This window comes from Sinocyclocheilus anshuiensis, unplaced genomic scaffold (assembly GCF_001515605.1).
Source record: "Sinocyclocheilus anshuiensis isolate Anshui unplaced genomic scaffold, SAMN03320099.WGS_v1.1 scaffold821, whole genome shotgun sequence".
NCBI classification, from domain to species: domain Eukaryota; kingdom Metazoa; phylum Chordata; class Actinopteri; order Cypriniformes; family Cyprinidae; genus Sinocyclocheilus; species Sinocyclocheilus anshuiensis.
In genome coordinates, this window is record NW_015558606.1 from 37,234 (window position 1) to 53,818 (window position 16,585).

The 16,585-nt window shown below is 37.3% G+C and overlaps 4 protein-coding genes across 7 annotated transcripts in view; 2 read left to right on the forward strand and 2 right to left on the reverse strand.

The window, feature by feature from the left end:
• The first annotated feature begins 1,502 nt into the window (after positions 1-1,502).
• Positions 1,503-4,919, forward strand: LOC107680227 (fat storage-inducing transmembrane protein 1-like). Its single transcript, XM_016476029.1, has 2 exons — positions 1,503-2,268; positions 4,004-4,919. The coding sequence occupies exons 1-2, from the start codon at positions 2,069-2,071 to the stop codon at positions 4,659-4,661; spliced, it is 858 nt and encodes a 285-aa protein (XP_016331515.1). The 5' UTR covers positions 1,503-2,068; the 3' UTR covers positions 4,662-4,919.
• A 340-nt stretch (positions 4,920-5,259) lies between these two features.
• LOC107680226 (tRNA selenocysteine 1-associated protein 1-like) lies at positions 5,260-9,417 on the reverse strand. 2 transcript variants are annotated; one of them, XM_016476028.1, is made up of 9 exons: positions 9,261-9,417; positions 8,642-8,739; positions 7,940-8,039; positions 7,455-7,507; positions 7,176-7,307; positions 6,619-6,738; positions 6,244-6,481; positions 6,105-6,144; positions 5,260-6,003 (listed from the first exon to the last, which is right to left on the reverse strand). In XM_016476028.1, exons 1-9 carry the CDS (start codon positions 9,294-9,296, stop codon positions 5,861-5,863), a joined length of 960 nt encoding a protein of 319 aa, XP_016331514.1. In that variant the 5' UTR covers positions 9,297-9,417; the 3' UTR covers positions 5,260-5,860. The 2 variants fall into 2 exon arrangements, with proteins under 2 accessions (XP_016331514.1, XP_016331513.1); XM_016476027.1 differs by having other exon boundaries at positions 6,105-6,147; positions 9,261-9,416.
• Positions 9,418-10,450: 1,033 nt separating this feature from the next.
• On the forward strand, positions 10,451-11,816 carry LOC107680228 (54S ribosomal protein L34, mitochondrial-like). The gene is made up of 2 exons (XM_016476030.1): positions 10,451-10,580; positions 11,049-11,816. Exons 1-2 carry the CDS (start codon positions 10,525-10,527, stop codon positions 11,365-11,367), a joined length of 375 nt encoding a protein of 124 aa, XP_016331516.1. The 5' UTR covers positions 10,451-10,524; the 3' UTR covers positions 11,368-11,816.
• Positions 11,817-11,848: 32 nt separating this feature from the next.
• The window catches only part of LOC107680225 (anoctamin-8-like), an 11,885-nt gene continuing 7,148 nt past the window's right edge, over positions 11,849-16,585 (reverse strand). For all 3 annotated transcript variants that reach the window (XM_016476025.1, XM_016476024.1, XM_016476026.1), the window contains exons 9-17: positions 16,004-16,156; positions 15,729-15,855; positions 15,462-15,517; positions 15,239-15,313; positions 14,508-15,140; positions 14,150-14,341; positions 13,908-14,039; positions 13,236-13,346; positions 11,849-13,001 (exon numbers count right to left, since the gene is read on the reverse strand). In XM_016476025.1, coding sequence (XP_016331511.1) covers positions 12,438-13,001; positions 13,236-13,346; positions 13,908-14,039; positions 14,150-14,341; positions 14,508-15,140; positions 15,239-15,313; positions 15,462-15,517; positions 15,729-15,855; positions 16,004-16,156 — 2,043 coding nt within the window. In that variant the 3' untranslated portion in view covers positions 11,849-12,437. The remainder of the gene's footprint in view (positions 13,002-13,235; positions 13,347-13,907; positions 14,040-14,149; positions 14,342-14,507; positions 15,141-15,238; positions 15,314-15,461; positions 15,518-15,728; positions 15,856-16,003; positions 16,157-16,585) is intronic.

The following is a 16,585-nucleotide window of genomic DNA, read 5'->3' on the forward strand; positions in this document are numbered from 1 at the left end:
TGTGTGTGTGTGTGTGTGTGTGTGTGTGTGTGTGTGTGTGTGTGTGTGTGTGTGTGTGTGTGTTTAACTTGTGAGAGCCAAATGTCCTCACTTATATTGAAATATGACAACCCATAGTGAGGACATTTTAGCGGTCCTCACTAGTTAAAAAGGCTTATAAATAGGACAAAATATAGTGTATTGTACATGTTTCTGTGATGAGTAGGTTAAGGGGTCGGGTTTGGGTTAGGGGATAGAAAATATCATTAACTTGATATAAAATCAATGGAAGTCTATGCAATGTCCTCACTAATATACTGAAACAATGTTTGTCCAAACCTTTTAATAAACACTGTGATATTCTAGCCAAGAATGTTTTATTACATCATACAGATATCAATAAGCTACATAATGATGTCAAGTGATCATCAGGTTGAAGTTTTGTAGTTAATGCATTATTAAAGGGGTCATAAACATGTTCATAATTGTATGGACATAAAACTGCATGTATTTACATCATAATGGTGTGAGCTTTGAATAACTGCAGATTTAGTCAGGGTAGCGACATTTTTAATTTGAACGGGAATGACATCAAGACTTGAGAGACACAGCTCGTTAAATGAATCGTAACAACATGCTGATTGTTTGTCTGATGAAACATCTTTAGAAGTGATTTTCAGTAGCCATCTATCCCTCACAGCCTCGTTTTCATTCAAGTAAAATTAAATTATGGCGTCTAACCTGACTAAGGTCTAGACCTATAGGTTGCTTTTCCTTTTAATACATTTAATAATTCCTTTTAAGTTCCACAATCTTCATCTAAACATGAACTAAAAATACTATATGATCACATTAACCCCTTTAACTGAGGATTTATAGACGTGCCTTTCCTTTTAGAACTAGAACAATAGGACAGGGATACATTTATTCACAGGAATACTTCACCACGAACACATTACATGCTCATAGAACACATACCAAAGACACTATATTTATCTTAATATGGAGCTAATTAAAGACAGCAGGGAGAAAGAGCAGATGGGTGTTTGAAAAGATAATGTAGTTGGTGCAGACAGTGGAGACCATAGAGGGTCTCAGTGATCGACAGAGACAGGCAGCACCAACAGCTGAATCTAAGAATGGAGAAAGCAGCAGAGAGGAATGAAGATACAGTACAAAGGTTAGGCTAAATATGGCTGAATTGAAAAGCACCCCAGTAACTGTGCGTGTAACTACAGCAGTGAACCACTGACATTTTAAGAGCACTACTTTCTGCTCATCCACTGAAAAGAGAACCAAAAATGTGTCATAATCAAGAGGTTTAAAGAGTTAATGAAATTCATATTAGCTGTTGTGAACATTCATGCACATTTGTCATTTTTGTCCAGTTTTTTTGAGCAGCAATCATTTGGTTACAAGGCGTTTTCACACAGAACTGTCTAATTGCAACATGACACCCGCCAACACCAACATACAGAAGGCGACAACATTTCTTTTTCTGTTCTGAGGGGGTGGGGAGCGAGTGGGCCATGTGAAAGGTGCAAGAGACCCTCTGTTAGAGCAGTGGTGCTGCTAGAGAAATGAAAGAGTCCCACGGATACAAAGAACATGGAAATCAGGAATGAACAGGATTTTCTTTCTCTTGGATGCAAGGAGTAAACGGAAGTTGTTGGCTGCAAGAACATAAAGCGGGGAGTGCAGATCCCGGAAAGATACAGATAGGAGAGCTAGGCCATGAAAATCTCTTGAACGTTAAAGGACACAGAGTGTAAGAAGAGGAAACTACTAAAGTAGCACATGCCATTTGTATACCTGGATTAAATGCAGCAGTATATGTGACAGATGTACAGATTACAGAAGCATATTTACAACATACATTGCCAGAAAAGTGATTCCAGTGAATGAGATAATCCTTTTTCAAACAGTTAATCACTGGACAAGCTTACATAAATTGTGTTTGTTTTTATTAACATTTACATCAGGCGAATTTTACAACACATTGCAGCTGTCACTGAGGAAGTTTTTGTTGGATTCTGAAAGAAACTGGACTTTAAGAACAACCAATCCATATTATCTGAAGTTCACTGGTATGGTTAAGGAAACAATACAAATGTTTCTAAACTCTGTCCTTGTGGTCATTACTGACCTGGCAGCTGGACTTCTTGGCAACGCATCATTTCGACGTCATTTTCATTTGTTGCTGTCAGCATTGCTTTTATTTGGGCCCCTCCTGAACCTATGGGTTTCCCGTTATAGTGTCTTTGCAAAGAGGACGCATTTTCTCTACAGGTAAGCCGCAAAAATGCAAATCTGTGCAAATGAATATTCAATCAAGTAATACCACACCAGTGCTGTTGTTTCGCGGCCTCATGCTACAGGTTATCACAAGGTATAGACAGTGCATTCAGTGGATTGTGTACTGTTGTTTAACAACATACCAGTTGTTCAGCTGACAAAACGTCTTTCCGGAATAAACTTTTAGTAGACAAAAACTCCATAAACCAGTTTTGAAAGTTGTGCGTTGTGAAAATGATGTCATCTAGGCCTTTATACAGTGCATGCCATTGTAAAGTCTATCCCTCACAGTGTCGTTTTCATCCATGTTAAATTCACGATGGCGTCTAACCTGATTCAGTTTTTATAGCGTTCCTGAATAAATCAGTGTTTTTGAATTAATCAGTTGAGTGAATGATACAATGACTCACTCATAAAGATTGAGGGTGCATCCAAATATGCCTACTTTCCTACAATATAGTAGGCGAAAAACAGTATGTGAAAAGAGTATTATGTCTGAATTTAATTTTGAGTAATAACTTTTTCACCATTAACGCTCTGGTATTGTTCATTTGGGAGTCACACTTGTGTTGTTTGCGGACACCTGAAATGAAACTTTTTTTTTATTTTCAGTGAAATCAATGTAATATATTTTTGTTCGATAATATTTTTTTATTTTGTATTTTGAGAGAATTTCATGGTACTATTTAATATTTATGATAATTTTTTTCCCATTGAAACTAATACAAAAACAATGTTCTAATATTTTTCTACTACTTTTCAATTATGGCAGTATTTCATGTTAAAATAGAGACAATGACTTTAAAATCCAATTTTTGAAGGCAGATTAGTTCCATTTGGTGGGAGTAAAAAAAAGAAAAACATCTGAAATTCTATGGTTTAGCCACTAGATTCCTACAGAGCTCTGTATAAAAGGCTTATAAATTCTCTAGTTGTTTTTAGACATAAATACTTAATTTTTTGCACTCTTGATATTTTAGAGTGTCACCCCTTCAATGCTGTGCACTTTTTTTCTGCAACGTGAATGATTTGTAGATTGTACACACAAAAAAATCTCTGTATTTTTGCTTATTTCCCATTCGTTTCCAATGGCGGTCATTTTTGACCATGAAAAACACAAGTGTGACTATATTTTTTAACGACCATTTAGCTTTTTCAAATCAAGTCCACACTTTTTTTTATTTTATTTTTTTTGTGGTCACATAGGTCATCCGATAAAGTAGCGATTTAAAAAAAAAAATATATATATTTTTTCGAACAATACCAGAGGGTTAAGAGGTCAGTTATAGAATGTATGTAGGGCTTTTCTCACAAAGTAGATCATTGCAGTGCTGAGAGGGGCCTCCAGGACAGGTTTGATAACCCGTGGTTATCTAATTTGATAATTAGATCAATAGTGATTCACAGGGCCAGACATCCATTCATCATGTGATCTACAAATCATCATCTTTGACCTCATGGAATAGTAAAGTGTCCACCGATGGTGCATTTCAGAATCTTGCCAGAAGTAGTAGGTCATCCGGATACACCTACTGTTTTATGAATACTGTAAAACTGGACATGCTACTCTTTTTACATACTGGTGGTTTTCACCTCAATATAGTAAGGAAAGTATGCATATTTGGATGCAAACACAGTATTCTTGCAAATGAGTGCAAAAAGAATATAGGATACAAAACACTGTGCTCAATATTAATACAGCAATATGTCATTCACCATTCATTTTTAGGGTCTTCCTGCGCTCAGGTTGGGGCTGGACCTGCATCTTTGTTGGCTCTTTTGTCTTCGTCCTGTCTTTCTCAGTTCGTCGCTCTCTCACACTTTCCCTGCGACACCTTTCTCGGCTAGCTGTGGCAGGTGGACTGTGGCTGGGCTTCCGCAAACTGCTTTGTCTGTTGGAAAATGCCACCGGGAGCTGCTATGAGCCCCTCAGTTCCACTCTTGACTTGGCTTCAGGGACCAATGGAGATCAACCTTTACTGCTTTTACGAGAAGATGAAACAAAGGAGGCCTGTGTCCGCTCTGGTATGTTGTGGCGTGGCTATGAAGTATCTGAAGATGCCCTCCTACTGTGTTTGTGCTGCCTGCTTCTAGCTGAGGAGACTGCAGTGTTTGGGCCCTACCTGAGCCTGGGTGGACCCTCTGGAGGCCCGCTGCGTATCCTCTTCCTGTTCTGCGTCCTGCTGTTGAGTCTCTGGGTGTTCCTGCTGCTCTGCCTGCTGGCTTACTTCCCCCAGTTTCCTACTCAGCTTTTGGGAGGTGCCCTGGGTTGTTTGAGCTGGAGAGTGTTGTATCAGGGCTGGTACCGACTTGGACCTAGTTGGTACTGCCCTGGGAGGCCAGGGGTGGGAGTTTTGTCTACAGAGCAACCAGACACAGACATCTGAGGCACTGTGTGAAACTAATGCTAATGAGATCAACTAGAGAAAACTTGAGCAGAATTTGGACTAATTACATGTAGTGGTGCTGCAGTGTACCATTGAAACTCACAGAATATCCTGTGTCTCTGCCAGTACAGCATGTACATTTGATAAATTATCAAAATTGCTGGTCTTTATATTGTTCCTTCATGCATGCTTACTAAATTCTCACAGAGACCCTGAAAATGAAAAATGTAATATCATGGTCGAGAACACTCTTCAAGGGATAGCTCACCTAAAAATTTCATTCATACCTGTATGACGTTTTGTACGATTTTCAGTTGTTTGTATGTCACTGACTTTCTAAATTCTTTTGTGTTCCACAGAGGAAAGAATGCCATACAGGTTTGGAACAACATGAGGTTGAGTAAATTGTGAATTTCCATTTTAGGGTGAACTATATGTTTAATGATTTCAAAATGTGTCAGGTTCAAGTTTAAATATCTTTGGGAAGTTTTAACATTAATACAAAACTGGTTTCAAACATAAAACCGTGATTATATAACAAATGAAGACACAAATGAGACCTCATATTGATTTATTAGGTTCTTCCCAATTAGTTTTTTATTACAAAAATACTCACAGAATTTCTGGAAAGCTCAGCCTTAAATAAGAAACTTGTGATTCATTTATGCCCAAATGCATATGTAATTTAAAGACAGAATATAATCCTGGGTCAGTGTGGTGTGGTATACATTTTTATGCAGTTGTCTCATTTTTCAAACATCTCTAAACAAGAACCATCTCTTGAACAAAGCTTTCACAAATGAAAAACCATCAGTGGCCTCACAACAGACAAAAAAGGGGTGTATATAAGAGACGCTTATTTGGATACACAAAAAGGCATGCTTCAAATTTCTAATGGAAAAGTTTAATAAGGCAAGAGTAGGAATAACTCCTGATTAAAAATTACATTAGTACTGAAGAAGATTCTTTCCATCCATCTTTAAAAAACCTGTTCAACAAAACCATAACTACCTAACTTTGAAAAAAAAGAAAAAAGGTGATGGACACACACGAAGAAAGCATCGTTCCTGTTCGAATGAAGCTCCAAATAAAAGGCTGAAAAGGAGAAAAAACATTCTCTGAAAAACTTTCTCAGATCATTATAAAAAGGCATGTTCCTTCACAAAGTATAATAATCCTGGACGGTGATTGGTTCAGAGTCAGGAACCGTTCATCATAGGAATTTCAGATGTGACACAGTCCAATGGCTGCCAGTGGCAATCCATGAGCGAATCGTACAGCTCCTCACTGCACTCCATGTATTGCCTATTTAATGTATCCACATCCACCTGTGGGTTTGGGTCTGAGGGAGAAGAAGATGGTGAGTAATTACTGATGTGTGAACTCGCTCTCATCAACAATTTGGTCAATTAAACAGTCAAATTAAATGTAACGAAATATTACCTTCAGCTGGGTCCTCAACATCCTCAGTGCCATCATGTGACTGCTGAAGCAATACAAAAAAGGTCAATTCCAGAATAAAAATGGTTTGGATTTATATTTAAAAAACACTACTTATCTTCATCAATCACTATTAAAATACCTCTGTGGATCCCTGCATGTCAGGGGCCATGGGGGGCATCCCCATGGGTGGGGGTGGTCCCATCATTCCATGTGGCCCTGGAGGGGGGGTAGCATATGGGTTATAGCCGTAGTTATAACTGCTGTACTGATCATAACCCCACTGAGGATAGTAATTGTTGTAGGGCTGTTGATAATACTGCTGTTGATAGTTGGTGTTGTAGCTGTTATTCTGGTTGTGGTAACTGCTTGGTTTATTGCTAAAATGAAAAAAGAAAGAATATGGTGAGATTTCATGTGGATTTGTGAGGTTAGAGTTTACTTATCAGGACTAAGTCTCATTGACCATATAAAACTTAAGTAGCAATAACAAAAATAAAATTCAAATGAAAGGTACCCTTTGTTGACGGCAATGCTTATCCTGATGGGTTTTCCTCCCAGGCCTGATGCGTTCTGAAACTCCTCGAGGGCTTTCTTCTGTTCGTTCTCGTCGCTAAACTTCACAAAGCCATAACCCCTGTACATTTGAAAAAACTAGATCATCAGCAACTGCTCCCTCACTCTTCATGCGCCTCATCATGCAGTATATGCTTATTTCAATATGTATTCAGAAAGTAATAATTAATTTGATGGTAGAACTGAAACTTCTCTTTTACTTTTAACATGAAGTAGCATCACTTCAATTGTGAGTTGCTCTTGCTTACCCTATATGGGGAAAACAATAGTTTTAGCAGATTTGTAACAACGGCAAATCACATCCATGTATTGTCTGGCCCTTTTTAGGAGAGGGAGGGTAAAGAGTATCGACTGAAAATAAGCTCTTAAAAAAATATAAAATAAAAGGTAAAGGAGACCTCATCTAGTTCATCTGTGGTCAACCTCAGGTGATCAAACTGTCAGAGAAAGCCAAGCAAGGTTATGCAGCACAGAGTTGGCGGCTGAAACATTTCATACCTGGAGTTCCCATAAGGATCAGTGACAACTTTGGCTCCTTTGCATGAAGGGAATTTTTTCAGAAAGAACTGATGAAGCTGGTAGTCTTCCACATCTGACGTGAGATCTCCAACAAAGACAGAAAATTCTGGGCTGAGGAAGAAAGTGAGCTATGTAAAGTGAAAGAAACCACCACAACTAAAAATGTCATATTTAACTACAAAAAAGCAGCTACTTTCTCTTTGGTTTCTCAACAAGAGATCAGCAACTAAAATGGTTTTCTGGACATGGTCTTCTTACCCAGGCTCTGGCCTTTTCCCATATGTTGCGTAGTTTAGCTTGAACTTCCTGGGCTGAAATGCAAACAAAATACAACCACTGAGCAAATCAAATGACACTTTGCCTGTAGTATGGAGACAATTCGCTGACAAATAGAGTTATATTATTTGAGTAAGGAAGCTGTTATTTCCACATACCTCCACCAATCAGTACTGGCTTTATCCCATTCGTCAGCTAGTTCCTAACAGAGTTTATTCACCAGCTTCAAACAAAGTCATTTTAAAAACACCCTCAACCACCTTCCTTAGGGAAGAAATTGAGCTCTGTAACTTGCCCATCACTATTAATATCTGGAGTAATAACTGAAATGTCTCATATCAGGTGGGGGCCATGCTGGTTATACCTTCCTATAATATATATATATATATATATATATATGAATGTACTGAAATCAAATACAGATGCCAAAACTACACAATTTAATGGGTGCAAGTTTGGCATCTTACCGGATTCGATCCTGGAACCAGCTTCCCATTAAGCCTCTGCACACAACGGTCAACACTGGCCTCATCTGCCAGCTCCACAAAACAGTATCCAGCCGAGCCTCTGAGGAAACACAGAAGAGAATATTCAATGATTTCTGTCAACAAACTCACACAAAAGACAAAACCTGGCTCATCTTATAAGCCATGAACCAAACCAACCAGCTATGAGATTAATCAATGCATGACAAACTTCGATTTGAAGCAAAAATTTGTATTTGAAAATCAGGCAAAAAGACAAAGGTACAAGGCTGCATACTTATTAGCTTTAATGAGGGAATGAACTACAATCCCATGAAGCATTGTGAATGACAATAAAATGAAAAACGATCGAGAAATATAAAACTATTCATTTAAAGATGTTGATTATATAGGGAAACAATATATTTTATGTTTATTGCAAAAAACGCAATGCTTCATGGGAGTATGTGGGTACTAAAAAGCTCTTTTGGCATGATTTGCTTATTGAGATTCTCTGATTGGTGGAGATTTATGGGTAATGTAGTTTTTCACCGGAATACTGCTGTTAAAAACTAATATTAAAAGAAAAGGTTAACAACCTCACAGCAGGCTTGTCTTTAAAGAATTAAAAACAAAGTATCTGCTTGATGGGCTTTTTACTTCTGGAAGCCAGCTTCTGCACTTTATTTAGAGATGTAATCTTACCCGGTAACTCGATGTGTAATTATTTTGACACCGTATGCAGTCTCTCCCATAGTGCTGAAAGCTTGCTTAATGAAGTTTTCATCCATGTATGGGTCTAACTGTAAAACAAATAGTGGGATTAATGGCCTGTCAGCATATTTTAAACAAACACCATGTTAATGATTTACAGAAGCAAGCAGAGAAAAGGAAAGTTCAGAGTTCTGCGTCACGTGCCCGGTTACAGCGCGGGCGTCTGTGACGTAGACAAGTTGACTTCACGTACAGTTTAGTACACTACACCCGGTTTAGTTGCCCAACTCGAAATCATAACACGATTATGTAGTTTGTCCCATTATTTACACTACGACACAAAAGCACATATGCAAATATGAGGCCTGTCGACAATAAACTTGAAAAAAAAAAAACTACCGTTAATTAGCACTGTGTTTACAAATGTGCTAGAATATTATTTTAATTCGGTGTACATTCAGCATTTATTTCTCCAGTTTATTGAGTATTTGAGTGGCCTGTTGGCCGTGCTTGCGCAACATCGAGCCGAACCCACATGCTGCTGCTTTCTAATCTACATAACTTACTCGCCGAGTTATCGAAGAAAAGTTAACAAAAAACCATTTCTTACATCACCCATCCATAAACTTGTCATTCTGTTGAACATCTTGGCTGCTGAAATTGCTGTACCTCAGAGGTTTGTACAAATAATTAAGCGACAGTTGGCTGCAGAATTTGCGTGGTGGTTCGTGAAGCTAGCAGAACGTTTACTGAACACACACACACACACACACACACACTTCCGCTTCCGGCTGCGCAGCGCTCAAAACCAGTGAGTTCACTCCCCAACCGCAGAATCGTTTTAAAGTTCACTAAGGGTTTAGTACACCGTATTTCTGTAAAGCATCCATGCATGGATACATTACCAACAGTTTTTGTTTTTGTAATAAAAATAAGTAAATAAAACGCATATGCTGCGCTTATGTTATTCCGAGTTTGACTTCAAGGGGGCAGTAGTGAGATTTGAAAAATTCCTGCCAGTCGTGCACCAGAAGAAGAGACGCTGGAGTTGGGAGAAATGCCTATAAGTTTACGAAAATTGAAATTAACTATGAATTATTGGATAAATGTAAAAGGGCATTCTATGCTGGGTAGTTGTCTTTGCACATCTGAAATAAATGTTGTTATAATTGAGCTGGTGATGCACAGTTTACATCTATATTATTTATTATATTTAGCTAGTATACATGTCCCATAATCATAATAAACACATCTTAAAAACATGCAGCCTTGGCCTTAAAATAAATTTGGAGCGTTACTGCCACACAACACCAAGAGCACATGGAAAAACATAAGCACCTTCGACAATATGTATATGGACTCTGCAAGACATCTGTAGTCAGGTACAAGCTATTGTAAACCACGCTGGAGGATCGTGTTGCCAAGTCCTGCGTAAAACACTTAAGCAATGCAGTTAGCAATTAACTTTTTTCCACCTGTAGACGAACCCCACTGTTTTTATTTTCACACAGAAATACATAGATATTTTATTAATGATTTTAAAAACAACATTACAGATGGTTTGTACTCGCACTTTCTAAAGCATTTCCCTCATTTCTTCTTTCTAGGGAGAATATAAGCATTTTACTGTGACAACTTGGCAACCCGGTTGTTTTATTTATTTATGGAATTGGGTTTTTTTGTTTTTTTTGGGGTTCCTTTTTCCCTCTTTCCCGTTAATGCTTCACACTCCAGTCCAGTTGGTGGCGGTAATACACCATAAGTTGGCTTGTCAACCGCCATAAAATCGTACAAGAAGAAGAAGAAGAAGAGACGCAAGGGCAAGGCGTGTGATGACTTTGGTGTGATATTGATGGAGGGAAGCAGTAGCCGAAATGAACACGTTACGAACAACATTTTTGCGCTTTTCGGGGGCTCAGAGTTTGTGTTGGTATGTGGCATCGCTCCTTTATTAAAAAAAAAAATGTTAAATTAGTTTGCTGAACATTTCTTTGATTGTGAATTTAACCACCAGCGTTAGCGAAAAACTCACATCAATAATAGCTTTGCCATAGACCCAATAAAATATTAATGGCATTAATCTAATTGGAATATATTGCAAAACCACAACTAAACATAGCTAACACAAAAATACGGTGAAAAACAATACACGAGTGTAATGATATAGTTACTTTACAATAAATGCTAAATCTCTTTCCTTTTAAGAGCGACAATGTGTTTTTATTCATATTACTTTTAATTTTACATTTGTCATGCATGTCACACCAGTGTACAAATTCACCTGTATATTGTCAATCTGCCACTGAGTTTGGCGGAAGACTTTTAGTCTTCAGGACTCATGGACAGTCCATGCCATGCATGTGTAAATATTTTACATTATGTTCTAATTCACTTTCAGGAGTAATGGCCCTCACTCTATCATATTCAGCAGCAGTCAACTACGCTCTATCAGTTCCTTGGTTCTGCCAAGGAATGGAACCGAGCAGAAAACTGTCCTGCAAGGAACCCTGAACACCAAAGCAGAGGGAGCCTGTGTTTTCCAGCAGCAACTCTGGCACTATCAACAAGTCCGCACAGTCAAACGTGGGACAGAATATCAGCCGAAGAACATCAAACGAAAAAGGACCCATGGGTGGATCAAAAGAATTAGCACTCCAGGTGGGATTGAAGTAATCCTGCGCCGAATGCTCAAAGGACGAAAATCCCTGACACATTGAGACTCTGACCGGACAGTTACTTTGATTTACCTTTGAATTGAATCTCAGTTGAATGTCAACTGGGCAGTAGAGCTTTTGGGTTTCTATTTAAAATATCTGTCAAATTAAAGAAATTAATGGGCAATGGCGCTGAAAGACTTCATTGAATATTATTTTTTTAAATTCAATTTAATGGATCTTATCCATCTTCATATTAGCAGTTGAGTACATTCATGTCAAAGGTTCTGCTTTATGCACTGTTACACTCTGATCAGAGCATTTACTGTTTTTTTTTACTGTTTACTTTTTTTTAAACAACATCAGCATACTTCATATAAGTAATCAATTTGGGACAGGAAGTATAGGTGGCAAGTAAAAACAAATCTAAAATAATATACAAATGAAAACTACATTTGTCATTATCAGATTCTATTCTGATCGTTCTGACTAGTTTAAAAAAAATAAAATCAATACACAAATAAAAAAAGTTTGTCATGTTTTGTATCACATTTTATTTTAGCATAGTTAATTTTTATAAGCAATTGTATGTGCATTTAATTTGCATTATGATAATAGTACAAAAGTAAAAAAAACAGGCTGTGAAGTAACTTGGTGAATATTGTGTCTGATATAGCATTTTTTACATTTCTTTTCACAGTAATTCCATTTTATTGCATTATGGGTTCCCACTAATAAGATCAAAATCAGCAAGGACAACACATAATTTTTAGATTGTCGTATTTACTGTTTCATATAAGAAAAATAATAATGCGTAGAAAAATAGAAATTCTATACATTTACAGTGCTCATTCAAATGTCCTTTCTTGCTTGCCCATGCCACCTAAACTGATTTTATCATGCAGGTGATTTAGCATGCCACTTTCAGTGAGTAAACTATATGGAGATCTATATAATGATTTTTGACATGCAGTTCCACTTACTACATGGTTGCTTTATCACATTTAAGCAAATGTTAAGCAGTACAATCAGTGCTATATATTAACTGAATAGTATCTCATTCACTGATTTTTTGAAGGAATATTACCAAAGTCCGAGCTTTCACTCTTTTCAACCTCAGCTAGAAGCTCTTCTTATGAAGGGTTTTGGTCATTATTTGTGTGTTGTGCATTAGTGGCCCTTGAGGCATCTTCTGGTTTCGCTTGCCGTTCTGAACCAGCACCAGTACATGGATTTTCTTTCCCAAAGTTGAAGAGTTTGCCTGGATTGAAGGACTTGCTGGGAGACTGTGTTTTCTCGTGGCTCCCATGTGTAGCTGCTTGTGCAACTGCTGCAGCGGCTTCCTTTTTTAACTCTTGGGATTTGAGGAACTTTAGAAAACCTGGAAGTTTGGCCTCACCGCTTGTGGGAGAAGTGGTAGAGGTGAATTTACCCTGAAGTGGGATTATCTGTTTAAGTTTCATTACATTATTGTTGCCTAAAAGGGAGCTGGGTCTCTTGAGTTTATTTCCTCCAGAGCTGAATTTGGCCCCTGGGCTTTTTTCATGGTGATGGTCCTCACCTCCATTCAGATCGGACTTGTCTTGCTCACTGTCTTGTCGTGCCAATTCCTCTGCCATTTTCTGATGCTCCTCTTCATCTTCAGACTTCCTCCGTTTCTGCTGCTGCTGGTGCTGTTGAGCGAGCCGTTCATGTTTCTGATACAAAAACAATCACCAAGCCAATTTAACTTCACAAACCAAGATTTTTTCATCTCACTGTGATGTTAGAACCATTAAAAAGACATTTTAATGTTTTATTTTTAATTTCATTGGACAAAACCAAGTTGTAGAATCTATTTAGTATTTACGGGTTATGACATGAAATATTAATATCTATACATTAAAATTCTTTGGATATTGTTAGTCTATGCTCATCATGTGCTGTGCTACCTTGAGAGCTTCTCTCCGCTGGTATTCAAGTTTGGCCATCTCATCTGCCACCCAGTTTGGAATATCAGGAATTGCAACATGAATTATATATTTGAGCAGAATGGCAAAGTGCTGAAAACCATATGAGAAAGAGTCACATTCAATTTACTACACTTTATTCATAATTTATTCAAGCTTTAGATTTGTTATACACATATATATACACTAGATAATACTAATACTTTCATTCAGCAAGAATTTATCAGAAGACATTTACAGTGTTACAAAATATCTCTAAGTCCTGTTCTTTTGAACTTGATCATGGTTTTAACAAAAATATTAAGCAGAACAACATATAATAATAATAAGAAGAAATGTTCCTTGAGCAGCAAATCAGCATATTATAATAATTTCTCAAGCATCATGTGACACTGATGACTTGAGGAATGTGCTGAAAATTCAGCTTTGCCATCACAGGAATAAATTAGGTGTTAAAATATACTGAACAGTTATTTTAAAATGAAATACTTCACAATATTACTGTTTTTATTCTATTTTTAATCAAATATGATGCAGCCTTGTTGAGCATATTCTTATTTAAAAATACTCCTTACAAATTAAAAAAAAATCATACTGACCACAAACTTTTTTTGCAGTTTTTTTTTCTATGGAATGATATTACTTCTCTCTTACCTCTAGCACTATGACAGAGATGATGGCCATCTCAGGGCTCAACCAGGGGAAGAGTCGTTGCAGCTGTCCACACTGGGCAATAAGGTAACAGTTCACAATTATTGCGATCAGACCCATTGCCTCCATTGTGGTCTGTTCAAATTTTAAGAACAAACAAAAGCAAAAGAACAAGTTCAACAAACACAAAATACAATCCGCTATAAATTATTTATTAAGTAATTATTCTGAATGGATCTCCTGACCTGCCATTGTCCAATGTTTTCAACCCTTTGCCCAAAGGGTCTCTGGAGGCCTGTGCAAAGTTTTAAAGCATCGCTTCGGATTTCTACAATGTTGTTTATCAGGGCACACATGGCTGCCAGAGGAAATGCAGAGGAGAAGAGCACGACGTAGCCAAACTGTATGAACATTTCCTGGTAATCTTGAAGAGTATCCTGCAAGTCGAAATAAAAGAAAATGGTCTTGTTTTTGATAGTTAGTACACCAGACATTGGGTTCAGAAAGTAGCAAACAAGTAAGAAAAATAGCATTTCTAAACTTGTATTGTTAACAATGACACCAGCTGGTCAGACCAACGATCTAGGTGGAGGAGGCACAGACCTCGTAAGTTAGCATGCAACTTTCAATCTCCGGTTGGGTCAAAACAGTAGATTCAGTCTCCTCTGGAGGATCCATCCAGGACATTTTCTTTTCCAAGCTGTTGTTTTCCCCAGCAGATTTGGTCTTTCTTCTCTGGGGTCCTTGAGGTTTACTCAGAGAATCATCCAATTCTCTGTCATCATCATCGTCATCATCACGTATATCAAATATTAAGGATGGATCCGTTCCTTCCTCCACAAGGGTAGGACTGCCATCGTCCTGTAGGCTGGTCTGTGCTTCCACAACCTTGTCTTTGTATTCCACCTTCTCGGTGAAGCTGACCTTCCTTTGCTTTAGTCCAGCATCACCATCCCCTTCCTCTGTTTTGAGAACTCTGTAGCTGGCGATTAAACTCCTTCTCTCTCTCTTCTCCGATTGTTCTGGAGGTGTGCCATTTTTATTCACATCCAGACTGGCTTGGCAAGTCAGTCGTATCCTTTGCATTATCAAATGCCTATAGTTCAGGAGCATGGTTTGAATTAAGTCCCATAATGTCCTCAGAGCACCTAATTTATGGTGCTCATAGAGATACGGCTGCAACACTTCTTTGATATTTTGTAGAAATTGGCGGAAGATCAACAACGTTGCCAGCATCTGTAAATTAAAGAGAGTCATTTTTTGTCTGGGGTACAGAATGACTTGTTCATTCATAACCTTGTTACTTTAGCATTATTCTGTCATCTGTGTATTACCTCTTTTAACCGCTCCATGTCTTTGAGATAAAATCCGATGTAGAAAAGGCTGAGGTAAGAATTTATGAACTGAAACTTTAAAATGCAGAACATTTTTAAACATTACAGATATGCACAATACTTTATAAATTCATCAAATTCAGTTTTTACAGTATGCTGATACAATAATAAATTGAGCATCTCCTGGTATATATAAATACATGAAATAAAGCATTAAACTTACAAAAACAGTCTTGAGGATAAGATTATTGTCATAAGTGCTTTGAAGTCTGTAATTTTCTGTTAAAATTGAAAAATGAACAAACAGGTGTCACTGAGGGAAAAACTTTAATGAACAAACAAGCTGTGAAATAACCAAAAATGCAAGTTTGCTGCTAATTTAATGACCCAAATTTTCTCCCAATCAGGCTAAATTCAGTAACACATATTGTGTAATGAAAATACACAATGTTGTAAATGTTATTATGTTATAAGCTGATTTAAGTCTTACCCATATCATTGAGCCAGAGAGCTATTTTCTTGTACACTTCATCACATACAGTAACAGTTATAGCCAGAAGAATTTTTGGAATAAATCTACATATGCTTGGCAACTCCTTTGTTTCCATGACAAATTCCTGTAAGAGACACCAGTCATGAATCCAGAAATTCTAGAAACAATGTTCAGTTGAATATGGAAGACAAATATATTTGAAACTTCTTTGCAGACTTTATTTGAAATAACATGTTGTAGCAAGTTTTGTAACAAAAGTTGAGTATCCCTACTTGAAGTTCCAGGCAGATAAACATGGCCAAGCAGACGAAGCAAAGACAGAGGATGCAGATGGGAAAGCTGACCAACCAGCGGAACATTCTCCTCTTCCAGGGTGGGTAGAAAAACTCTTCACAGCCTGTCACCGGACTGCGACGCTTAATTCCCTGATTTACATGTAGCAAAAATTACAGTTCAGGCCTGAAGTTGATGTAAACACTGGTGGAAAGTAAACTAATCACTTCTGTTTAGAATTTTGGGGTCAGTAATATATATATATATATATATATTAGAAATTAAAACTTTTATTCAGTAAGGAAGCATTAAACTGGTAGAAAGAAATATGAAAAGTGATAGTAAATTAGACATTTATAATTATTTCTATTTCAAATAAATGCTGTTCTTTTAAACATTCAATTTATCAAAGAGTCTTCACACTAAATCAGCATATTAGAATGACATATATAAACAGAGGTGGTCATTAATGACCTTCACCTGCTGTTATTAAATATTTTGTCTAATAATTTAAAGGGTTAGTTCACCCAAAAATGAAAATTAGCCCATAAATTACTCACCCTCAAGGCATCCTAGGTGTA